Source organism: Chlorocebus sabaeus, chromosome 25 (assembly GCF_047675955.1).
Source record: "Chlorocebus sabaeus isolate Y175 chromosome 25, mChlSab1.0.hap1, whole genome shotgun sequence".
NCBI lineage: Eukaryota > Metazoa > Chordata > Mammalia > Primates > Cercopithecidae > Chlorocebus > Chlorocebus sabaeus.
Window position 1 is genome coordinate 75,370,647 of NC_132928.1, and position 27,572 is coordinate 75,398,218.

At 35.9% G+C, this 27,572-nt stretch overlaps 1 protein-coding gene across 6 annotated transcripts in view; it reads left to right on the forward strand.

Moving 5' to 3' along the window:
* The window catches only part of RYR2 (ryanodine receptor 2), a 783,951-nt gene that overhangs the window by 373,206 nt on the left and 383,173 nt on the right, over positions 1-27,572 (forward strand). For all 6 annotated transcript variants that reach the window (XM_073011864.1, XM_073011860.1, XM_073011862.1 and 3 more), the window contains 3 exons: positions 846-1,002; positions 18,534-18,698; positions 24,609-24,730. In XM_073011864.1, coding sequence (XP_072867965.1) covers positions 846-1,002; positions 18,534-18,698; positions 24,609-24,730 — 444 coding nt within the window. The remainder of the gene's footprint in view (positions 1-845; positions 1,003-18,533; positions 18,699-24,608; positions 24,731-27,572) is intronic.

The following is a 27,572-nucleotide window of genomic DNA, read 5'->3' on the forward strand; positions in this document are numbered from 1 at the left end:
GATAATTATACATACTTATGGGGTACAAAGTCATGTTTTAATACAGGTAATGTACAGTGATCAGATCAGAGTAATTAGCTTATCCATCATCTCAAACATTTATCATTTCTGTGCATTAAGAACATTCAGTATCCTTTAAAGCAAATTTTTAATGATCATCACTTATCTTTTTACTGACACATTCTATATTTTCTGTTTATTACCTTTTTTTCTTGACTTTTTTAGAATTTTCATTTTCTTGGTTTATCTTTTTTGTTCATCGGATTCTAATAACGTAATTGTTCCACAATATTGAAATGTAAAGTATAAGAATACATTTATTTTGTCAGGTAAATATAGTCTAACTATATACTTCAGTTTACATATATGAGTTCCAATTAATCACACTTAGACATTGACCACAATACTACTATTTTTCAAGTCTGTGCAAATACAACAGTGTTTAACTAGTAAATGCTGAAATATTATTTGAAGTTATACTTCCTGCGTTATCTGCATTAGAGCTTGACTCGTCTGTATTAGAGGTTGACTTGGAGCACAAGTTCTTAGTTATCTCGCATAGAATAGGGTGCTGTGTAGATAGTATGGTGTTTAAAGTCAGAACACCTTGAGTTAAATTTAACTTCTTCTTACTATGAGGTTTATGACTTTGTATATTACTTAATCATTCTGAAGAGCCGTTTTGTTATTTGTGAAATGAAATTAATATCACTAACATCCTAAGTTTTTTGAGAACATTAAGTAAGACAATATATATGACTGTTCACTGTCTGACATGTGTTTCAGTAGCTGCTCCTTCTGTGAATGTGGGTGCTATTGGATCAAGTCCTAACTGTTTTCATTAGGTGGAGTGGAAGCCACATAAGATGGGGCCAGCCGTTCCGATTACGCCATGTCACAACAGGAAAATACTTGAGTCTCATGGAAGACAAAAACCTTCTACTCATGGACAAAGAGAAAGCTGATGTAAAATCAACAGCATTTACCTTCCGGTCTTCCAAGGTGAGACAGAAAATATTTTGGGTTTCCTATACATGTTACCCTGTCATGTTCCCTTTGATGTTAGAAATGAGAAAAGAAATGATGTAAGTATGTCATATGTGTATTTCTAAATTCCCAGTTTCTCTTCCATCCATTCCTCTCCAGTAAAACCGATTTTCTTAACCATTAAAACCTGCCTATAGAAACAACCTAAATGTACACTAAAGGGTAATGATTACATAAAGGGTAGTGATTGCATAAATCATACTGTATACATACATGTTGGAAGAGTATGACGCTGTCAAAAATACCTATTATACATCATCAAAGGAAAGGTGTTTCATGTGGTTTATGGTTCTTAAAACACATCCATCCAGCTCCTTCCTGTTTTCTTAAGCATTGACAGTATACAGTAACCACAGATATTGTGATGTTTTTGGGTTACAGTATGAGGATAAAGCACACTGGAATCTGTGTCTCAAAGATACATTTATACATCCATTCTTATATGCAGACCTTTATCCTTATCCCTACTGAATCATTTTTATGATAATTGCTATGTTAGTCCATTTTCACACTGCTATAAAGAAATACCTGAGACTGGGTGATTTATAATGAAAAGGAGTTTAATTGACTTGCACTTGTGCATGGCTGGGAAGGCCTCAGGTAACTTACAATCATGACAGAAGGGGAAGCAGGCAAATCTTACATGGCGGCAGGCGAGAGAGCAAGAGAGTGAGTGTGAAGGGGGAAGCATCAAATACTTAAAAAAAACCATAAGATCTCATGAGAACTTACTCTCAGGAGAACAGCATGGGGGAAACTCCCCCTCAATGACCCAATCACCTCTTTCCCTCAACATGTGAGGATTACAAATTGAGATGAGATTTGGGTGGGGACACAGAGTCAAACCATATCAATTGCATATTTCTGTTCATAATTTAATGAAGATTGTGAAACTTGGGAAAGGTGATTGGAACAATATTAAACTACTAACTAGCTTTCATCTTAGAAAGGCAAAACTTTGTTCCTTTAAATAGATAAAGATTTGACTTTGTATTTCTGCGATTAGTGCATACTCTTTGGTATAGGCATCTTCACAGTGTTATTCAGGGCTCATTAAAAAAAAAAAAACATATTATTTTGTTCTTTCACTACTAGGAAATTCTTAGGATTCAATCACCCTTGCCCATATTTTGTATGCTGGCTCAATTCAAGTTGGATTTTTGATAGCAGTGTTATTAGATCAGGAAAAGATGTTAAGTACCATGTATAATATATTCAAAACAAGGTCATGATTTGGCTTAGTAGAACTATAATACATGCACTACAGTGCTTTTTCAATATTGGATTAGGTTTAAATTTTTACTTTGCCTCTCTCTAGAGATCTATATGTTAGGTAAAATCTTCTAAATATTTTACAAGCCTTATTAAATGATTATTTCCTATTTAGGTAAAAAATTTACCCTAAAAGACCAATTTTCTGTATGCTTAATAAATTCCATTTTATTAATCTTATTATGGTGTCCTGTCACAGCATAGGATTGGCAGCATAAACATAAATATTTATTGAACTTTGAAGGTGTCCCATAGAGCTTGTATTTGCAGTTGTCACCAGAGGCCACTGACTACTTTATTTCTACATGGCCTGGATTGCTCCAGTGAGTGCAGAAAATAGAGAACATTAATTTTCCTAATTATGAAAATAAACTATTTCACTATACTCTTAATAATATATTTCATATAAATAATATCTAACATATAAGAAAACATTTATCATTTAGAATAATTGTAACAAAGTTAAAAGTAGTTATTTACAGCTACTTAAAAGTTTTTTAGTGCTTTAATCATATTTCATGTATTCTGATTTTGAAAGCAGTACATGTTTGTCTTAGAAAGTTTAGAAAATACAAAAAAAAAAGTAGGAGTAAGAACTACCTAATTATGCAGAATATCAACGTTTCGATGAATTTCCTTCCTAATCATTTTCTTTTACTGTCTAAATGTACACAACCTTGCAACATGGGGATTAGGGATCACCAATACCCCTCCCCCATGCAATTGAAATCTACATTTTGACTCTCCAAAAACTTAACTACCAATAGCCTATTGTTGACTGGAAACCTTACTGATAACATAGTTGATTAACACATATTTTTAATGTTGTATATATTATAAACTGTATTCTTACAATAAAGAAAATAAAGAAAATATTATTAAGAAAACTATAAGGAAGGCTGGGCACTGTGGCTCACGCCTGTAATCCCAGCACTTTGGGAGGGCGAGGCAGGTGAATCTGACCAACATGGTGAAACGTTGTCTCTACTAAAAATACAAAAATTAGCCAGGCGTGGTGGCATGTGCCTGTAGTCCCAGCTACTCAGGAGGCTGAGGCAGAAGAATCGCTTGAACTTGTGAGGCAGAGGATGCAATTAGCTGAGATCATGCCACTGCACTCCACTCTGGTTGATAGAGTGAGACTCTGTCTCAAAAAAAAAAAAAAAAAAAAAAGCCATAAGGAAGATAAAATATATTTTCTATGCCTTAGGTGGAAGTGGACCATCAACAAAATTGGTCTTTGTTTTCATGTTGAGTAGGCTGAGGAGGAGGAGGAAGAAGAAGAGGGGCTGGTCTTGTTGTCTCAGGGATATCAGAGATGAAGGAAAATGCATGTATAAGTGGACCTGCACAGTCCAAATTCATGTCCTTCAAGAATCAACTGTACATTACAAAATATGACTGTAGTTTTGTGTTCTGCTTTTATGAGGATGTATAGTAGTATTTTTATATTTTATATTTTTGACAGCTGCATACTATCCCAGTATGTATGTATACACTATGATTTATGCAATCATTACTCTTTATGTAATCATTACCCTTTATGGTACATTTAGGTGGTTTCTATAGTTACATAATATATACATATATTCATACATATATATTATTATAAATAAAACTCAAACCAAAATAAGCTGTGGGGAGACCAGAAGTAATTCTGGAAAGACAGTACCCTGAATGAACATTCCCAATGCCTTTCTCTTTCAACTCCTGTTCTGCATCACACCAAATGGTAGAGGATGCCTCCGAATCTATGAGTTAACTGGAGAGCTCCAGGAAAGACAGTCAGGGTAGGTCTTTATTCTCCATTGTGAAAATAGAGAGGCACAGCTGGTAAAACCTCATTATCCTTACAAAGCATCTGTACCTGTATATTTGCTCTGTGGGCTCTTAGAGGGTCGCTACAGTGGGGTGCTCAGTGGACCTCAAGGTGGGCCAGAATTGCTGCTTGTCTCTGTAACTGGAAAGCACAGTTAATCCCATTATGGGGACATGGGCTTCTTTCTTAAATCTAGCTAGCAGAGGGGTGGGAATTTGCTAGTTTATCTACTGATAGCACCTCTGTCCAGAAAGAAAAAAATTCAGCCCACTAAAGAAGAACCAATTATTTGATGGTCAAAACCCTTTTCAAGTAAAGAAGGTGCTACCTGTTAAAATGACATTCAGCTTTTTGACAGTAAATTAGAAAAACTAGGAGAAATTTATGCCCTCCTAGCAAAATATAACTTACCCAAATAAAATCTCGAAGAGGTAGAAAAACATGAACTGGTACATCACAATGGAAGACATTGGAATGATTTGCCAAACTTGAGTATTTTTAAAAGCTGGGAGCCTGTGGTGGGAAGATCTCTTGAGCCCAGGAGTTCGTGGCTGCAGTGAGCTATGATCATGCCCACTGCACTCCAGCCTGGGCAACACAGTGAGACCAAGACTCTATAGAAAAACTAAAAGTAAAAAAATAAAATAAACAGGCAGAATACATCTAACAAAACTTGGAGGAAAAAGAGGAAGAGTGAAATGTACAGTAGGTGCTCCAATTGCCTTCTATGAAACAGAAGTCAAAGATCTCTTTAAGATTGAAAACTCAAGTAATGGAAGCATAAATATTTAACAGCCAAAGAGGAAACACTCAAATATACTAACATTTACTAACAAGATGATGGAAGAGAGAAAAGTTGGTGAGAGAAAGAGGAACACGCTACCTTTTTCATCATGCATAATCCAGCCTAATAAAAAGAAGTAAAGGGTTACTAAAGAGTCAGAGGTATAAACACTGTCACAGACATACAGACAATGAGGAAAATTAGACCACAGAGTGAATGGCTCTAAAAAACAGTGTGAAAACAGAAAACCTAAAATGCAACACAGTGAAAACCTAAAATATGGCTCACTCTATTTGCTTATCAATATATATAAATGGACTGTATCACAATTTAAAATTAAATAATTTCATATTGGGGGATGCAGTATAAATTATACTGACATTACAAGGCACATCTAAAACAACTTTATTTGGAAAGGTTGGAAATAAAAAGATGGCTGGTGGAATACCAAGAAAATACAAACAGGCCGGGTGCGGTGGCTCATCCCTGTAATCCCAGCACTTTGGGAGACCAAGGCAGGTGGATCACTTGAGGTCAGGAGTTCAAGATCAGCCTGGCCAACATGGTGAACCCTGTCTCTACTAAAAATACAAAAGTTAGCTAGGCGTGCTGGCATGCACCTGTAATCCCAGCTGCTTGGGAGGCTGAAGCAGGAGAATTTCCTGACCCTGGGAAGTGGAGGTTGCAGTGAGCCTAAATTGCGCTACTGCACTCCAGCCTGGGCAACAGAGTGAGACTCTGCTCCAAAAAAAAAAAAAAAAAAAAAAAAGGCATCTGATCTTAATATCAGACGAGGTGGAATTCAGGCAAAGTAAAGCATTGCAGGAGACAAGGATATTTCATGGTATTGAAGAGTGCAAGTCACTGAAGTTGTAACAGTTGTTAAATTTACATAACAAGGTAGTATTCACAAAACAAGATAGTATTCATAAAACAATAAAAAGTGGGCAAAGGATATGAACAGACACTTCTCAACAGAAGATATTTATGTGGCCAAGAAACTTGAAAAAAAGCTCAACGTCACTGATCATTAGAGAAATGCAAATCAAAACCACAATGAGATACCATCTCATACCAGTCAGAATGGTGATTATTAAAAAGTCAAGAAACTACAGATGCCGGTGAGGCTGTGGAGAAACAGGAAGGCTTTTACATTGTTGATGGGAATCTAAATTAATTCAACCATCGTGGATGACAGTGTGGCGATTCCTCAAGGATCTAGAACCAGAAATACAATTTGACCCAGCGATCCCATTACTGGGTATATACCCAAAGGAATATAAATCAGTCTGTTGTAAAGATATACGTACACATGTTTATTGCAGCACTATTCACAATAGCAAAGACATGGAATAAACCCAAATGCCCATCAACGATAGGCTGGATAAAGAAAATGTAGGACATATACACCATGGAATACTATGCAGCCACAAAAAGGAATGAGATCATGTCCTTTGCAGGGACACGGATGAAGCTGTAAGCCATCATCCTCAGCGAACTAACACAAGACCAGAAAACCAAACACTGCATGTTCTCACTCATAAATGGGAGTTGAACAGTGAGAACACATGGACACTGGAAGGGGAATATCACACACCAGGGCCTGTTGGTAGCAGGGTGTGAGGGGAGGGAGAGTATCAGGACATCTTTCTCATTTGATTCTTTCTCTAGTAATCCTAATTCTCCTGGAGGTAAATGAATGCCCGTGGCAAAGCAGGTTATTCGTGTGGAAATGGAAATGCAAAAAGGGAAAAAAGTATAATAACATACTTCAAAAATATTCTTACTTATATAGCCTTTCATCTATTGACCTATATATTTTTAAGCTGGGGTTGGGGGTGGGAGGGTACAGTCTTACAGAAGTAAAGTGAAACTTGTAGGTAAAAATATGTGTGCAAGTTAATTTCATCATTCTTTGTTGTGACAAAAAATGGAAAAGTCACAAATTGGCAATAAAAATTATTCTATATCTATAATATTAAGTGGTATTAGCTGTCAAAATATATTGATCTGGAAAGATATCCTTGTAAATATTGTTGAGTAAAACAATATTTTATTGGATGTATTTTTCATGGCTATCTTTCCAGATCAATATATCAATAAATTGTTATATATATCTCCAGATCAATATATATTGTTATGTATATAACATACATAACATTCATATATATAACATCTATAACATCTATATAACATATATATTTATATGTTATATCCATAACATATGTTATATGCATAACAATGTATGTTGAAAATGTTATATACATAATGTATATTGATCTGGAGATATGTATAACAATATATTGATCTGGAAAAATATCCCTGAAAATATTGTTCAGTAAAATATTGTTTTACTCAGCAGTTTGAGTTGTAAATTGTGATATAGGTATTGCAAATCTTATGATAGATTTTAATGTAATCTATTGTAATATTATAGGTATTACAAATCTTATTTTTGTAATTAAAAAAGAAATCTTCATACTTGTGTTTGTATATGATTTTATGGTAGTTGTGGAAGGAGATACACTAATCATTTAACTTAGAGTATTTTAGAAAGATCAAAATGAAAGCCGTATGAGAACATGAAGGTAGAGAGATTTTTTCTTTAACTTAAAAAATATATCTCTGGATTATTTTGGCTATTATGATAGTCATGTTTATTTTACAACAAAATCAGTTAAAGGAAAAAACAACCATTGCACTGACATTCTGGGACATAAGTTCTGTGCATATTTTTGATTTGTTTATTTAGGATGGATTCCTAGAAATGGAAATTGTGACTTAAAAGCTGTGAATATTTTTGAATGTTCTTGAGACAGGTTGCCCAAAGCAATAGCTTTTCCATCCTTTTTCTCTGAATATCTCTCCTAACATTTTCTCCATGTTAGAACAGGGCTCGTATTCGAGGACTTTTGACTCTCCAGATCCTTCTGTGAGTTCTGCTCAGGGATTCTGTTTCTGGAATTTGGCAATTGTGTAACGTCACCGGTTGCACAGAGGTAGAGAGGCCAAAGATCCCAACTCTTCTTTAACTGAACAATGTAGTTTCTTTAAAGCTACTTTCCTGCCTGGTGTTCAGGGAACCACTCGAGTGTACAGGTTAATAACTTGCTGCCATACTTCCAGCCACTTCATTCTTGCAGGTAATTTCATATGATCACGTGGTTGGAGGCAGTGAAAGTGAAGGCGAGATTTCAGGAGAAATTTTTTTAAATCACACTATATTTTTAATTTTAATATAACTGGAAGATTAGATAATAAAGTTTTTCCCATGAACTAGAGATAATAACTCTTCCAATTATTTCTTTTAAAATGACTTTTTCTATTATATATTTAATGCATAGTCATTACAGAAAAATTTTAAGGTAGTAAAAAGATAGAGAAAGGAGAAAAGTAAATTCATGCACAATCCATCACTCAGAAACAACCTCTTGTGTGTATTTGAGTTGTAAGCAAATATTACATATTTTGATGATGAGTAGTGTTAATTATATACTATCTTGGGCCTAATTTTTTTTAATAACATTTACTACTATATTCTTTAATAGAACTTGGCAATAATTCAACATCTTATATAGATTTATCGTAATTAATGCAGCTACTTTATTATATTTGAATATTTAGCTTATTTTCCATTTTTCACTTTTAAGCTGAATATTTTTATCTCTGAATATTTCTATATATTGCTGACTACTTCTTTTTTGGAAGTTGTACTATTTGGTCTAAGAATATGAAGATTTTGGCCGGGCGCGGTGGCTCACACCTGTCATCCCAGCACTTTGGGAGGCCGAGGCGGGCGGACCACGAGGTCAGGAGGTCGAGACCATCCTGACTAACACGGTGAAACCCCGTCTCTACTAAAAATACAAAAAAATTAGCCCGGAGTGGTGGTGGGCGCCTGTAGTCCCAGCTACTCAGGAGGCTGAGGCAGGAGAATGGCGTGAACCCTGGAGGCGGAGCTTGCAGTGAGCTGAGATCATGCCACTGCACTCCAGCCTGGGCAACAGAGCGAGACTCCATCTCAAAAAAAAAAAAAAAAAGAGAGAGATTCAAAAGTTTTGGTACTGGAGGCTCTCAGAGGGCAGAACAGTATCTGTTTTGTTCACCGTGGATACTGCAGTACCTGACACTTAGTGGGGATTGCTAAACGTCCCTAGTGGGTGAATGCACCTGACCGAAGTACTCTTCAGAACTTTGCACCAGTATTTATGCTAAGGATCAGGGTATGAAACTTTACATTTCTGTGCGACCTCATCAGCAGATGATTTTAAAATCTGATAATTTTGAGAGATGAAAAATCAGTTGTATTCTATTTTATATACTATGAGTAAGTTAACCTCTTTTACTGTAAAATTCCTGTCATTTTAAAAGCAAATTTTAATGAAACAGTATTCCAGTGAATGAAACAAATTCCACAGTAAGCAAATTTTAGCAATTGGCCTTTTTTTTTTTCAATTCTTGGAACGCATGTGGCTTTTAAAAGCGGATGAATTTGAACTTTCCTACCCTTCATTCCGTATCTCCCAGAGCAATGACTTTAGACTTTTTTTTTTTAAATATGCCTTTTACAGTTTAATCTTGAATGTACTTGAGATTATTCAAGGCATTTAATATATCTTAAATATATATATGCATCTCATAATATTTCAAATGAGCTCAGAATCATAACTTGTGTAGCGACATAAACAGAATCATAACAACAATGTATTTCCAATTGGGAACTTCTGAATGTACCAGCAAAGCTACTCTAAGACTGGGCATAAATATATTCAGTTGGGAAAGGAAAGAAAATTCTTATTATCTGGTGAGTCAAAGTGGTATGGGGGATTTGATTCTCCTGGCTCAGTCTTCTCTGGGAAGGGAAGGGATGGAGATTTTTTATGCCCACTTCCAAATTCTTTGAAATTTTGCTCATGTCCTAACTTGAACTTTCTGTAATCATGGTTAGTGTCTTTCCAAATAGGACTGTCTCTGGATATTACGAATTAGGAATTAAAAAAATGACTTTTGTTTACAACAATGCCTGACTTCCAAGACTGTAGTCCGGAGCTGGTGACTCAAATTCTTATTTCATTGGTTAAAGGTAGAGCAGTGATGTCTTTTTCTTACATCTGTTTTTCTGTCAACACTATCATTATCAACATCATTTTCTCAAAGCAAATTAATGCTTCTGGATAACTTCCTTTAGAATGCACGGTACACTTTTTACTATATATTTTACTACTGTATTTTAAATTTTTAAATTCTTAGATCTCTGAGTTTCAGAAGTTTGTAAATACCAATAACTCTATTAGGGGAGAGCTATAATTTAAATAAATTTAATTATTAAAACCATCTGCTAATTAAAATGTTTAGGTGACTCTGTGTGTGTGTGTGTGTGTGTGTGTGTGTGTGTGGTATCTTAGAGAACAGAACAAATTAATGTGTGATTCTTGTGTAATATTTTACCCAATTTTGACTGGTAGAAAATTGTTTTTAAAATAGAAGATATTTCTGATACTAGAAAAGCGTTAAAATCCAGCTACAAGGTACTGCAAAAAGGGCTGTGGAACTAACATAATTTGATAGTTTAGTTTCATTTAAAATAAGTTACAGAACACAAATGGGTATCTCAGGAAAAAATACATGGCACAGAAATACGTATCTAAAACTACACTCACATATACAGACGTGAAATTTAGAGTAATTAATAGTGCTGATTATAATATTTATAATAGAATCTTGTTTTAGTTGGAAGCCCAATGAAATAAAAATCCATTCATGCTGAAAAGTATTTTCTGCAATTATATAATAAAGCAGCATTGAACTTAGAACTACTGAAACACAATAAAAAAGAGACCTTGATTAAAGATGAAAAAATATATATTTAAAATATTGTTTTACATTGTTAACATTTCAGAGAAAATAGAATAACTCAACAGATTCACTTAATCCCTTTGTTAGTTACCACATTTGGTCATGGTCTCTTTAAAATACATATTGGATTCACTGAAAGGTATATTTGATACATTTCCCCCCTTCAGTGTCACTGGTAGGTTGAAAATTCTTGCCCTATCTTTACATACTTCTGCCATATTTCCCATGAAGAGGAGTCCTTACATTGTGAAAGGGAAACACTTATTAAAAAATGATGTAACATATATCTTAGACCTTACATCTTAGACATACATCTTCTACCATATTTCCCATGAAGAGAACTACTTACATTGTGAAAAGTAAACACTTTTAAAAAAATGATGTAACATATCTTAGACCTGAGGTATACTTTGAGTATGCAATAATGAATCACTGCTGGTTGACATAATTACTGTGTTGCAAATCAAGTTTTCATTACTGATGGAAAATCAGACGTTTCTAGGTCAGGTGCAAATCTCAGTTTCCATTTGGGTTTAGGAGTTTTGGTTTTGAAATTCTGAAATCAAAATCACTTCTTCTGAACCCTTGCATTTACATGAGCAGTCCCTTACCCCTAGCTGTGTAAGACTGTGTTGAAGGTATAAGTACATTTGGAAGATTTTATAAATCATTAAGATCATTTTAACTTAAGATTTTAAAGGTGAGACTGGCTTTAAAGTTCCATATTGCTAGTTGAGATAAGGGGCATTTCTTCAACTGTCATTGGGGTGTCTTTGACATTAATGTGAACATTCACCAGCCAATCTCAGATACAGGATTTGATGGAAGAATCAACAATTGCTGACACACTATATATTCAGGAAAAAACTGAATAAAATAGGAAATTGTTTACAATGTAACCTACTTTGTTTTCTTTTAAGGAAAATATTTTACATAATGAAGAATGCTATTTGATAAATGTAGATTTTCTTAGAAACGTTCTTCACTTTCTCTATTCCTAGAAGTTTTCCCTTTGTTTTCAAGTGTGTTGAAATGTTCGTTTTAATCATAAGGCAGGTCTTGCCAATCGTATGTGTATCCAATCCCCAACCCACAAGATAACATTTTTTTAGCTTAAAATGCCACTGAAACATTTCTCTGTAGGCGATTTCCTCTGTTTTTTTCCTCCCTATGTACCATGGTAGAAGTCTTTTGCTATGGAAATGATGGAATAGCAGTTTCAAATAAGACTGTCAATAAGATTACAAGAAATGTGGAACAAATGTCAAAAATATAATACTTTTTTTTTTTTTTTTTTTTTTTTTTGAGACAGAGTCTCTCACTCAAGCAATTCCCCCACCTCAGCCTCCCAAGTAGCTGGGACGACAGGCGTGCACCATCATACCCAGCAAATTTTTGTAGTTTTAGTAGAGACGGAGTTTCGCCATGTTGCCCAGGCTGGTCTTGAACTCCTGAGCTCAAGCGATCTGCCTGCTTCGGCCTCCCAAAATGCTGGGATTACCCAGGCGTGTGCCACGATGCCAGACTAAAATATTTTTAAGATATTTTTACTATATTATTTTTATTTGGATTTTTAAATTTTTCATTCAGAATATGTTTCAGATGTTTTAAAATGTACACTGTCACACACTGAAAATAAAGGTAGAGGTGACTAACTTACGTGTCAAACAGTGTGCTAAGCATCTTTCATGCTTTATCTTATTTAATCCTAACACAACTCTATGGAGTTAAGATGCTGTTTTTTTATCTTTATTATGCAGTTGAGGAAACTGAGGCTTAGGTAAGATATGTGGCTGAACCAAAATCAACTACGTAGTAAGACTAAAACCCTCTTTAGTATGAAAATTAAAGATTTTATAAAGAACTTGTAATATTTTTTTCTTATCAAAACAGTTATACAAATTTACCAATGGAAATGAATTTTGCATTTACTTGGGATTAAATTCAAAAGAAATTTTTTCAGTAGTCTTTTCTCAAGGGGCATTGATAACCCGATAAAATAGTGCCAATTATGGTTTTACAGAAGATAGAGAAATTCAGTTATAGTTGTATGCTGTTCCTTTTTAATGACTGTAAGCACGAGACTGACCCCATCGAAGCCTTCTGTGATTAACATATCATAATTTGATAGTTTAATTTTATTTAATATGTTACAAAACAGAAGTGGTTATCTCAGGAAAAAATAGATGACACAGAAATACATATGAAAGCTACATTCTCGTATACAGACACATTGTGATGAATTAGAGTAATCAATCAGGGTTCAGCCACAGATGCAGAACCAGTGGAGATGTGTATATATTAAGGCATTTATTATATAGGTTTGCTGAATGAGATTGTGAGGGCTGGGTAAGTAAGCCTGCTACCTGCGGGGCGAGTGGTCTGGCAAGCATGATTATGATCAGGCTGGAATCCTTAGGCATGGGCTGATGCTGTTGTCCACAGGTGGTCAGGAAGAGAGGACCAAGAGCAGGGTAGAACCCCATGGAAACTAGCTGTTTGTAGTTTATGTGCTTAGGGAAAGCCTGGGTCCTTTGAAAGAGCTCACCTGGTTAAGTATCATCCATCTTGGATAATCTCTCATTTGATTTACTCAAAGTCAATTGATAAGGAACCTTAATTACACCTACAAGATCCCTTGACCTTTGCCATCTAAGGTAACCTCATTGCAGGAGTGATATCCTGTTCTAGTCATTGGTCCCAGCACACTCTAGGGGAGGGTATTGTATGGGGTGTTAGAGGGCTGTTACGTAGGCGCTGTGACCTTAAGCTCTGTGACTGCTGCTGTGGAATCCCCTCAAAGACCCCTTCAGCATGAGAAACTTTAAAAATCCTTTCTTTCCACAAACCCACTCACCAAAGTGACTTCTCCTGAGAAGCCGAGGGATCATGTGTGATTTTTTTTTTTTTTTTTTTTTGGCATTTCTGTCCTGGAAGGGCTAAGCCTGGCCTGTCAGTACCAGTCATTTCTCTTACCATGTAACATTTTTAGACTCTCTTTTCACAGTGCCCAGCTATTCTGTGCTGCAGTGTGGCACCACAAAGGAGCACATACAAAAATTCTTTTGACTTTTTAATTTTTTTCTAACTTTAACCATTATTTGTCTTAAAGAGACCTGGCTATTAAAATATCAATAAAAACCCCATCATCTAAGGATAAAGTCCTTTTTTCTTTAGTTACCTGACAGAGTAATTCGGATAGACATAAGGATGATTTTTAACTATGCTAGAAGAATTCCTCTGAACTGCATGCTCTGTATTATAAGAAATAATTCTATAGGACTAGTTTTAGTCTTTCACTGAGTTTAGTTTTGTATATCTAATATGCATATATCACTTAGTATATCTATATATATAAGGCCACAGTTCTTCAGGAATAGTTTTGGCTTCATTATGAGTCAGTTTGGTATACCCAGTGCCAGATATCACTTAGTACTTTTCAGACCAATCTTTTTACATCTGGGTCTATTTTAATATTCATTTGAAAATTAGATGTTCCAAGCACTTACGAATGGGATTATTTGAATGCTCATAATGGGAGTAATTTGTCAGCACAGTTTTTATGGGAAATCTGAAGGGATTTCCAGAAATTCATCAAGGATCTGACATTTGCAGGCACTGTTCTGGTCCTGAGACTATGTGGGGTCAGGGTGGAGGAATCAGACATATGATTCCTGCTGTCAAAAAGGTGAATGATAGTCCAGTGGAAAGAAGATAATTGAGGAACAGTTTTAACAAAGTGCCGACATTTCCCTGATAGTGGAAATACAACATGCTATGAGAGTACATGAATGAAAAGAGAAAATACACATACAAACCTCTTAGATTGAAAAAGCAGTGTTTGCAATAATTCCAGACTGTGCTGAAAAGAGTTATTTTATCTTTGAGTATTTTTATAGCTCTTAAGGTCTCAAGATTATTCTTGTAGGATAGAAGACTGTAAAAGTTAAAAATGTACAGGTTTTAATGAATAAGATAATGCTTATAAGATAATGCTAAGATTAGGAGGATCTTGACATTTTCTTGATTAAGTGTAGGAGGTATAGGAATTAAATTTTATATAGTATTTTGAGGGAAGTTTCCATTTAATAGCAAAATACTTAAACTAGAGTGTTTTAATGGCAATCTGATCTACAGATTGGAAAATTTCTGTTGATTAACTTTTAATTTCATTAACTCTTTTTTATACAATTCCAATCTGATGCTAAGCTGACCCAGTTATTTTTGTATTTAAATTATTCTTTTCATTTTTCGATTTCATTTATTTTTTGTGATGTATAATTTAGTTCTATTTATTCATTATATATATGTTTTCTTTTATATTTTTGAACATATTTTATATTTATAATAGTTGCTATAAAGTCCCTGTCTGCTAGTTGTAGGATCTGCGCCATCTTTGCATTGATTTGTATTACCTATGCTCTTGTTGTTTTGGTTTTTCCAAAAAATAGAGCTCACATTTTCTAGTTTCTTTATATCTGCTTATTTTTGACAGCATATTGGATATTGGAAATGATATGTAGTAGAGGCTCTGAACTTCAAGTTTTTTTCTGAAGAGTGATTTTGGTTTTGCAGGCAGTTAACCTCGTTGGATTGAAACTTCAGTTTTCTCTCTTTTACATGAGGAGTTGCTTATATTTTTACTCAAATCTTTCAGCTTCCATCTGTTGCGATTATACTGGGCTTTCCTAGAGCATGCATAGTCAGCAGAATTTGGATAATTTTTTTACAAAGGTTTTGTAGGTAACTTTGTGTCCAGGATTTAGCGCATCTAATTATTCTGTTGCTTGTGAGCCCTGAAGCATATCCTCTGATACCTCAAACCAATAAAGCAGCAGATTTCTGCTGCCAGAGTAGCAGACAGATTGGACACTGCATGCCCCAAAGCAAAAGGCAGCCACTTACCAATCACATAAGGTGCTGTTTGCCTTTTGAGAGAGATCTGCTTTTGAATTTCTTCCTGCTTTTGGTCCACATGCCTTTAAGTCAATTCTTAAAAGTATTTTTTCCAAATTGTATAATAGTTTCTATAGGAGCATTCATTCCAGTGAATTACTTCATCATTTTCCAAAATAGAACAACTCAAAAGAAAAATAAAATTTAAAAGCTGATGTCAAAATTAGGGCCATTAATAGAGATATGGTACAGCTAATACCAGTTTTAGTAAGATTATTACTTGCCTAATCTGAGCACTTTATTTCCAGTAACACAGGCTAATATTCTGTTGGATGCTTTTACTAGATGTCACATTTGTGGGACATGCTATACTTCAGCTTATGGTCATTCAAAGGATCTAGATTATTTTCATCTGAATTTCTCCTAAGCCTGAGCTACAGAAAATGACAGGAGATAAAGGAGGAAAGAACATGGATGGCGTTTGGTCTTTCATTCAGCAAGTGATCTCACTTAGTTTTTCTGATGTCACTTCAGCATTTTTTAACCTCACTCAAAGGTTAGAGTAATTTTTAAAACAGTTATCTGCCGGGAGCGGTGGCTCACACCTATAATCCCAGCACTTTGGGAGGCTGAGGTGGGTGGATCACCTGAGGTCAGGAGTTTAAGACTAGCCTCACCAACATGGTTAAATCCTGTCTCTACTAAAAACACAATAATTAGCAGGGCGTGGTGGTGGTTGCCTGTTGTCCCATCTACTCAGGAGGCTGAGGCAGGAAAATTGCTTGAAACCAGGAGGTGGAGGTTACAGTGAGCCAAGACTGCACCACTGCGTTCCAGCCTGGGTGACAGAGCAAGACTCCATCTAAAAAAAAAAAACAACGAAAAAAACATAATCATTATGAAATTTCACAATTAAATCTTCTAATCCAGAGATGAATGTGAAATACATCAATAAAATACAAAGAAAGCATAATTTCACAATAATTGTGTGACTTCTTAATATACAATCCATATACCTACGAATGATCTAGCCACAAACCAATTTGCTTGAAGAAAAGACCGAAAAAGAAATGTTAGAGGCTCACTGTTCTGTTCTGAAGAGATAATTACAGTGTTCTATTTTTTTCCCGGAATTTAATTTTTCTATTGACAGGGTTGGTATAAGTAGATTAGTAGTTTATCTAGGTTGATAGAATGAAATCCGAAAGGTTTTATTGTCTGTTTTATTACAGATGCTTAGAATAGTGTTTCAAGTTATTTGCATAATGATTGAATCAACTTAATTGATAATTATATATTAGGTGACCTTGACCTTTTGTGTTAAAAATTTCAACTCATTTTAATTTGAATTTTCAATTGTTTATGGAGTGTTCATAATCATTTTCAGGTCATTAATTATTAATACATTATACAAATGACATGAAAAGTCTGTTAAACTTTGGGGTTGTTTTAAAATTGTTCATTTTTGTATAGCAGACATACATTTTACTCTGAATCTTCAAAACATTCGTGTAACTATAATTATAAATAAAAGTCATATGATCAAATATATAGAAGACACATAAAATAAATTAACAAGGAAGGTTGGACCAAGGAAGAAAAAAGAATAAGAGACTAAACAAAGGAGGGTACCGGCCGGGCGCGGTGGCTCACGCCTGTAATCCCAGCCCTTTGGGAGGCCGAGGCGGGTGGATCACGAGGTCAGGAGATCGAGACCATCCTGGCTAACACGGTGAAACCCCGTCTCTACTAAAAATACAAAAACTTAGCCTGGTGTGGTGGCGGCGCCTGTAGTCCCAGCTACTCAGGAGGCTGAGGCAGGAGAATGGCCGGAACCCGGGAGGCAGAGCTTGCAGTGAACTGAGATCACACCACTGTACCCCAGCCTGGGCGACAGAGAGAGAACCCGTCTCAAAAAAAAAAAAAAAAAAAAAAAAAGGAGGTACCTTTGGCTTTTTCATTGTTGCTTTAGGGACTGTACGGGACTTTAAGGCATAGTGAGTTCCTGAAGATCACAGCTATGCATGGGAGGAAAAATGGAAAGAGAGCATGTTGGAGGAGGAAGTGCTGACATATACAGAGATGTGAAAAACATTTGGTTGGTGTCAGAGGATGGATTGCTACTTCCTAGGAGAGGAAGCTTGGCATAGTAGCCCTTTAAGAGCGAATACCTTTGTAGTCCAAGTTGGAAATTGCAGTAGTGGAAACTGAATTTTAGCTTTGATTAGTTCAAAATAAATAATCATTTTCATTAACAGGTTCATTAACAATCATTGCCACCATTATTATTGTCAAAATTGTCAAAAAAATTTAAAGTGTTTATCCCAAGGACACTATTCTGAAATCTATATGTATTATCTTATTTTTCTTTTGATCCTATGGAGAGGTACCTTATTAGCTTTATTTATGGATGCAAAAACTGAGGCCTCAAAGGTTTAATTAACTTGCTAACATCTTAGAGGTAGTGAGTTGCAGAGGCTGGACTCAAAACTAAATCTCTCTGTCCCCCAAACCTTTGCTCTTAATCACCGATAAAGAAACAAAAAAAAAGCCACAAAAACCCAGGAAGGTTATTTAGCTTAAATTACTAATTTTAAGATCTCTGGTTTGGAGTTGGCCATTATGCAACATAAAACTTAAAAATTTTACATTATGGCCAAAATAATGTTCTACCAATGTGAATAATTCAAGCATATGTTAGAGGTTGAACTGTTAGAATAAAATATTTGGCCATTATTTCAGGGGACTTCAGAGAGCTGAATTTTTTAAAGAACATATTTACAATAAGGCAAAGTTCTTTTGCTATACACTAGTATTTTTGAAATGTTTAGTGACCTTTTTTCCCCCCTCTCTCCTTAGGAAAAATTGGATGTAGGGGTGAGAAAAGAAGTTGACGGCATGGGAACATCTGAAATAAAATACGGTGACTCAGTATGCTATATACAACATGTGGACACGGGCCTATGGCTTACTTACCAGTCTGTGGACGTGAAATCCGTGAGAATGGGATCTATACAACGTAAGGTAAGATGATAGAAAAAAACATAATTTATAGAAGTCATTTTTTATGAATAAAATACCGAAGCACAAGTCAAAAAGAAGTGGCTAATCTTTTTAGTCACCTGCAAAAGTTCATAATTTTGCAAGCAAAAGGGCAGATTCCACTGTGATAGACTCTTTAGCTTTGTAAGGTGAGCATAGCTGGATGTGACATCACTCATATATAGGATTATGGGATGCGTGTATTTAAATATGAAGTGAAGAAATAGACAGTGCCGTCTTCTGGATTTTAGTTTAGTACCGTTCACTTTGTCCTCCATGCTGTGACAAAGTCCGTTACTGACATCCCCTTGCTTACAAGAAGAGGCCCACCTTTTGGAAGTGATAATGATGCCCTTCCTGGCCTGCGCCGTTCTCCTACTCTCTTCCTGATTTCCAGATGTTGCCTTCAATTTCCCCAGCATGTCACTTAACAACACATTCCTTGCAGTCTATCAGACTACTGTGGCTTTTACACAGCTATGCCTCTGCAGACTGTTTCTTCTGTTTAGAATACCTTAAAACCTTTTTTGTCTCCATGACTCTTATCCATCATCCAGGGATGCAATTTATTTATCATTTTAGAAGTTCTTCCTTACTGTATCAGCTTATCAGCTACTCCCTCCTTTGAGTTCTCATAATGTTCATCTATAACTCATTACATTTTATAAACACACTCCTTGTGCTATTTTATTTAGTAGGCTACATATCTCTCTTTCTCTCACCACCCCGTCCCCCACCCCCCTGCAAATTCACAACTCCCCTGAGGGAGTACATCATACTAGATTGTTTATGTTTCTACATATGACATGCAGCACAGTGCACAGAACCAAATAACAACGCACATTGTTTCTGGAAACGTGAGACCTTGGAAAGGAAGGCTTTAGTGATACAGACCTTTTTATTTTCAAGAGATTTATTAATCAAAATCGATACCCACATTCCAGTAACTAAATAGATCACTGTTCTTGTGATCTGTTTAGAGTGACCAGTGCTGATTTTAGTGAAGGTAAAGGCTGCAGGGATAGAGTATGACTTGAGTGCCTCCCGGTACAGCCTTCCTCGGAGCTTGGGATAGAGATCCTCAAACAATTCTGCAAGACCTATATCAGCATTATAATAAGATGATCCCTTGTTTTTTAGGTCTTTGATCTAGGCTCATACATTTAAGTGTACTTGTATGTATTCAATCTTTGTGAAGCATTCCCTATTTCTTGCAACTGAAGGTGGCCGGTTTTAAAACTTTTTATTATAGATAATTTAAATTTATGCAAAGTAACTAATAGTGTCATGAACCCCTGAGTCCTCACCATTCAACATTTTCAATGCTCTCTTACTGTTGTTTCAATTACACCTCCAATCCTATGCTGTATTTCACTAGATTATTACTGTTACTTATTTTCAACTTTTAGAGGTAATATTTATACACATCGAAATGTAAACATTTAGGTGTAGAGGGTTTTTTTTTTCCTTGACACAAGAGTTTCGCTCTGTCGCCTGGAGTGCAGTGGTGCGATCTCTGCTCACTGCAACCGCCGTCTCCTGAGTTCAAGCAATTCCCCTGTCTCAGCCTCCTGAGTAGCTGGAATTACAGGCGCCCACCACTGGGGCCAGCTAACTTTTTTATTTTTAGTAGAGATGGGGTTTCACCATATTGGCCAGGCTGGTTTCAAACTCCTGACCTCAGGTGATCCACCAGCTCAGCCTCCCAAAGTGCTGGGATTACAGGCGTGAGCCACTGAGCTCAGCAGCTGTAGAGTTTAACCCACAAGCTTATCTCCATGTGGAACATGTCTAATTCCAAGAAGCTTCCCAGCATTCCTTTCTAGGTTATTCCTGCTCCCTTTCCCCCAGGGACAACTACTCCTGCGATTTTTTTTTTTTTTTTTTTTTTGGACAGTCTCTCTCTGTGGCCAGGCTGGAGTGCAGTGGCACAATCTCGGCTCACTGCAGCCTCTGCTTCCTGGGTTCAAGCGATTCTCCTGCCTCAGACTCCCAAGTAGCTGGGACTACAGGCGCCCACCACCACGCCCGGCTAATTTTTTGTATTTTTAGTAGAGACAGGGTTTCTCCGTGTTAGCCAAGATGGTCTCGATCTCCTGACCTCGTGATCCGCCCGCCTCGGCCTCCCAGAGTGCTGGGATTACAGGCGTGAGCCACTGTGCCCGACCACTCTTGTGATCTTTTTCTGTCATGGAAATGATCTTGTGATCATTTTTCTCTTTTAGCTGATGTTGAATTTTATATAAATAAAATTCTATAGCATGTACTCTTTTGTATATGCCTCCTTTTGCTCAGCAAAATGTCTGTAACATTTATCCATATTGTTCCATATTTGAGTCCAAATCGCTTAAGCTACTTTTTGAGGTCCCTAGAAACCAACAAGCCAGAAATTAAACACAATCTAAGGAAGGGGCAGGGATCAGAAAGGAAAGGAAGAGTTAAAGATGCGTAATTGCGACTTATTCTGTTTTCATTACTAAACTCTGATATTGGAACTAAGACTTAGATTTATGTATTTTCACTAGCAGACTGCTGGAACCATAGTTGGTGCTCAATAAATGTTTCTTGAATGAAAACATGTATTTTCAAGGATGTGGAGTTATAATTGAGTTGGTGAGATTGCCCATGCACCTGCTAACTTGGTCTTCAACTGCATTAGCGTTACAGAATTATGAGCCAGGGTGAGCTGGGTTAGCATTCTCAAGGTGAACAGCTAATGTCGAAATTGTGACAGAAGAGGTTGATTTGGCTTTAAAGCAAATTTTTCTTTTGATAATGATGTTTGGTCATGGTTCTTCTGCTAGATTTAGCAGATGTTATCTTTTTTCTTTTAATATTTTACTTATAAAAATTTCAAACATAAAAAAAGTTAAAAGACTAAACCAATGAACATCCACACACTCTTGAATTAGAGTCAGCAATTATAGTTAGCCAGATGTGCTTTCGTTTCCTCCTGTCTTTCTTTTCTCTCTCTGTGTGTGTGTATGCATTCACACATCCACAGTACTGTTACATACCATTATGGTAGTTCTCTTACATCATTGACTATCCTGTTTGTATTCATATTTATTCTATTGTCCCAATAATACCTTTTCTAGTTGATTAAAATCAGGATGCAATCAAAATTCATGCACTTATTTGTTTTTATGCCTTTCAGCCTCTTATCTAGAACAGATTCTCAGCTTATTTTTTTCCTGTGCCATCGAGTTTTTTAAAAATCCATGCCAATGATAGAATGCCTCATGTTTTAGATATGTCTGACTTGTTTTCCCCATTGCCTACGCTCTTGGTAATTCCCATGAACTCAAAGCTAGGTATAAGGCTGTGCTGTCCCAATCAGTACCTGCTGGACACATGTGGCAATTTCGTATTTGTATATAACTACAACTAGATGAACACAATTTTTAGTTTTGTTTAATTTTAATCAAATGTTTAAAACATACACTTAAATTACTGGAAAGCTTTTATGTATGTTTGGAACCAGTTGGGTATGTGAATCTACTTTTCCAACCATGTCTTCGGTTTGCTGTTTTCGTGCCGTTTTAGTCTGCTGGTTTCTTTCTCAGGAACACGGCTGTCTTTCCTCTCAGTGTTCTCCCTGACCTTTTCTCTACACTTCGCTGCTCAAATGTGTCTTCCAAAGTACTCATTTTTTCTTTGGTGCTGTTCGGTTCGTAAGCCCTTTCTGTGCCTTTAAAATTTTAGTTTTCATGCTTTTTTTTTTTTTTTTTTTTTTTTTCTTGTCCTTATCTCACCCAGCTCACCTTTTTATCTCAGCTTGCTGTTCTTTCATCTGGTCTGCTGGTTTATTATCCCAGCATATTTTCCTGTTGTGAATTTCCACTGCTATTTTATCGAAGTTGTAACTTGCATCCTGAGGACAGTTGAAATTGTTTTTATGTTTAAGTAGCCTCCTGCTATTTCAATTTTACTTAGCTTTTTAAAAATAGCAATGATTACTGAATTGTATTAATAAAGAAGATAAAAATCATGTGTCGTGTCTTTTAACTTGTTGATAAAATAAGTTACCAGACCTACAATTATTAAAGAGTTCTTAAATTCAGAGTAAACCCTCCTTGACCATAGTGTATGATTCTTTTGAAATTCTACTAGATTTAATTAATTAATATTTTATTCAGAATTATTACATGTATATTTATGGGGGAAGTTAATTTCTCCTTATGGACACTGAATTTGGAATTTCATACAATTTTTGTGTTTATTAATTTTTATGTGTCAGGAAACACCATTCTACTCTGGTCTTTTTTTCAACCATTTAAAAGTGTAAACACCATTCTTAGTTCATGGGCTGTATGGAAACAGGTGATGTACTGTAGTTTGCCAATCCTTGGCCTAGACTAGTCTGCCATGAAAGGTAGCTGTTTTTTGAAGCTTTATCACAGCTCGCCTGTGGAACCATCTGGTCCTAGGTCTTTTAAATATTGGATCTTAAATTATCTTTTTCCTTTTGATTAGTCTTATTTTGTAAGAATCTATTCTGTTCTCCTGGAACACCAGTTTTGTTTATTGGTTTTGTTTGGATGATTTTTGGTTTTGCCATGGAGTTGCACACAGTATTGTATTATTATAATTTCCCATTCTCTGTGTTTTTGCTTTCTGTTTTATCTTTGACCTGGTTTGTGAGAGTTTCATTTTATTTATCATTGCAAAGAATCAAACTGAGTTTATTCATCTTTTCTAGTACTTTATTTGACTTCTAGTTTGTTAATTTCACTTAATCTTCATTAGTTCTACTTTTCAACTTTCTTTCCTGTTCTTTTTTTAGGATATGAAAATGAGTAACAAGTTCCTTCATTTTAGTTATTTTTTTGTATTAATGAGGGCACTTAAGGCTATGATATTGCCTTTGAATATAGATATATCTGTGTCTCACTGATTTTTTTATATAAGGAGTTTCCTCTTAACATTGCTTTCTAGATAATTTATGGTTATAGTTCCTAAATTTTGTTCAGTACACCTGGGTAGGTGTATTAAATTATCTTGCTATAAATGTTGCATGAAGATAAGCACAGATGGGAACAAATGGTTCTACTTATATATAGTACACAACTGATCAGTGCTGTCAAAAGCCTGCAAGGTGGTGAACCTTGTGAAGGGTAGGGGTAGGAAGGGAGCACGAAGGAGGATTTTAAGATACTGTAATGTTTCTTTCTTGAGCTGGGTGTTGGTCATGCAGGAATGTTCACTTGTGAAAATCATGGAACTGTTTTCTTAAGAGTTTTGCATTTCTCTTTCCTAACATAGTTTCATAGAAATTTCAAAAGCAAACAAAAACAGCTATCAAAAGAAAAGAAATATATGTATACATCTTTATCATTTAGATGATTTATAAGCATTGTTCAGTACTTATTATTGACTAGTCTGTGTTCAGAGCTACTGTATGACTGGTGTGCCAGTGCAAGGTTACCTTTGCTGCTTTGTACCAAGTTTGCTTAGGCTGAGGATCAGTCTTTCAATGTAGATATGTGAAAAGGCTCTGCTATTTGTTTTACTTGACTCGGTGCATTTTTTGAGTAGTTCTTGAAAATGATAACTGAGCTGCGCCATGGTGATAGGGGCTTGTAACTCCAGCTATTCAGGAGGCAGAGGGAGAAGGATCACTGAAGCCCAGGAGTTCAAGACCAGCCTGGGCAACATAGCAAGACCCCATCTCCAAAAAATAAAATAATAACTAAATGAGTAAATGGAATGGCTAGTTTGTATAGGGAGCTGTGCATGTGATTTTATCTGAACATAACAGCTTCATAGTCCCCTGTACCTGCCTTTTGATTCCATCTATTGTTATGGCTCAGCTGTTTGAGTACACATCTCCCTGACTGTAGTTTGGAAGAGAGATGTTGGGAGTAATGGCCTTATTTTGCTTTCTTACAGGCTATTATGCACCATGAAGGACACATGGATGATGGCATAAGTTTATCGAGATCCCAGCATGAAGAATCACGCACAGCACGAGTTATCCGGAGCACAGTCTTCCTTTTCAATAGATTTATAAGGTACTTTTCCTTTTGTAGGTGTAGTTGTTTGATACTTGATTTTCATTTCTTTATTGGATATGCAAATAGGCAATTTAAAAGTATGCTATGATGGTAAGAAATCTCATACTGTTTGGTAAGTCAGCAGAAACATTAGGAAGTGTTAATTCGATGATTTAATGTCTTTCTTTTAAACAAACTTTTAAAAAGAATGTGGTTTTGGAAATTAGATGTGTAATTTGTAATTGATAGGTATAGATTAGCATTATTTAATGACTACTCTTCCTCATACTGGACCTATTTAGTTCCTTTTTCTTTTCTTCTTTTTCTTTCTTTCTTTCTTTCTTTCTTTCTTTCTTTTTTTTTTTTTTTTTTTTTTTTTTGAGACAGAATCTCACACTGTCACCCAGGCTGGAGTGCAGTGGCACGATCTTGGCTCACTGCAACCTCTGCCTCCTGGGTTCAAGCAATTCTCCTGCCTCAGCCTCCCGAGTAACTAGGATTACAGGCGCTCACCACCACACCTGGCTAATTTTTGTATTTTTAGTAGAGATGGGGTTTCACTATGTTGGCCAGGATGGACTCGATCTCTTGACCTCATGGTCTGCTCACCTCGGCCTCCCAAAGTGCTGGGATTACAGGCGTGAGCCACTGTGCCTGGCCTAGTTCCTTTTTCAATGAGGGCAGTGAAGCCTAGATATATGCTGAGTTTTGATACGTATTTTTTAAAAGTAATCCTCATAAGAACTGTTTTTCCACCTAATAAATGCAATAATTGCATATCTACAGACTAAATTAAACTTGTGACCAACATGTTTTCTGGTAGCATTATACCAACATATGCTCTGACTTGTGAGGGATTTCATTTGTCTCTTTAAACTTTGCTAATTTGATGGGGGAAACTTCTTGTGACCATCTTTCTTCATTTCTTTTTTCTTTTGTGTTTATTCCTATTATTAATATTTCTGTTAAGTTGTTCTGAACTTCTGTTATGTTTAGAGATACTCATTTCCTGTTATGATAAATTGCAAACCTTTTCACCAGTTTATTGATTTGGAAAAGAATTTGAAAGGATTTTTGTAGTAGTTGAGTCGGTAAATTATTTTTTTGACTTTACAGCATAAAACAAATCTCCCCTACTCAAGATTGTATTATTTTCTACTTCTTTTATAAACCATCCCTTTTATAAACTACACACACTGTGTGTATATGTGTGCGTGCCGTATGTAACCAAAAAATATGCACAGCATTTGGCCACACATCCTGAGTGTTTAGTCCATTTCTCTGCCTCATCTCAACTCCAAGCCTCGTCAGGGAGTAAAGCTTAAATCGAATGGGGTACGCACCACATTTTTGTATTTTTTAATTACTTGTATTACTTTTCAGTATTATTTATATTCTTGTAGTTTAATATAGTATTTATTTCTTATAATAAAAATTTATTACATTTTAATGCAGTATCAAATTAGTCAAGAAGTTCTATTTGGAAATTATAACTTATTTGGAAACAAACTTAGCCTTTTCGTATCTTGTTCTTCCCACTAGTTTTTCTTTACTAGAGCTGATCAATCCTATGATAGGGATTGAGCAAATTAATCATAAATCTTTGAAATTGTCAATTTTATATTTAGTCAGCACTGACTTCTTCAAATATGAGGGACTTTTTTTCTTATTCAATTTGACTGCTGTAGAGTATTCAGTGGCACCACAGAGATTCCATTTGGTAAGTTAATTTAATACTAGACCAAAAACTGGTTATTTGTTTTGACCAAAAACTGGTTATTTGTGGGAAAGCTGCTATCTCAGTGTTACAGACATTATGTAGTGATAGTATACCATAAGTGGCTTTTTTAATGCTGGCTGAAACACCAAAATTCATCTTAAATGTGATTTACTTCAGCCCATCTGCTCTTTGGAAGAATAATTTTAAATTTTAACCATTACTTTTCTGATTAGATAGAGTACCAAGTATGAGAAATTTGGATTCTGTGGTAAAAAAATGTTGAATTATACAGTTGCTGCTTTATTAAATCTTGAAAATGATTTTCTGTCTGGGCTATTTGAGTGAAATTCATTTGTTATACCTATCATGATAAAATAGGATGGTTACATTAACCCCTATTAACTATGAAAAGATTTTCTGATTCCCAGTCTGATTTTTTCTATTTTCTTTCTTCTTGCCTTGCTCTCTTTTTTCTAACTTTGTAAGATGAATGCTGATACCATTGAGACTTTTGTTGACAAAAGCATTTAGTGTTACACTTTTCTGTTTTTAGTGGCACCTCACATGTTTTGATTTTCCTTTCTTCCTTTCTTTCTGTCTTTTCTGTCTTCCTCTTTCTCCTCCACTCCCCTTTCCTCCCTCTCTTCCTCCCTCCCTTTGTTCCTTCCTCCCATCCCCTCCCATTCCTTTCCTTCTTTTGCCCTGCCCTTTCCTTCCTTCCTTCCTTCCTTCCTTCCTTCCTTCCTTCCTTCCTTCCTTCCTTCCTTCCTTCCCTCCCTCCCTCCGTCCTTCCTTCCTTCCTTCCTTCCTTCCTTCCTTCCTTCCTTCCTTCCTTCCTTCCTTCCTTCCTCTTTCTCTCTTTCTTTTCCTTCCTTCCTTCCTTCCTTCCTTCCTTCCTTCCTTCCTTCCTTGCTTCCCTCCTTCCCTCCCTCCCTCGCTTGCTCGCTCGCTCCCTCCTTCCTTCCTTCCTTCCTTCCTTCCTTCCTTCCTTCCTTCCTTCCTTCCTCTTTCTCTCTTTCTTTTCCTTCCTTCCTTCCTTCCTTCCTTCCTTCCTTCCTTCCTTCCTTCCTTCCTTCCTTCCTTCCTTCCTTCCTTCTCTCCTTTCTCTCCTTTCCTTTCTCTTTCTCTTTCTCTTTTTCT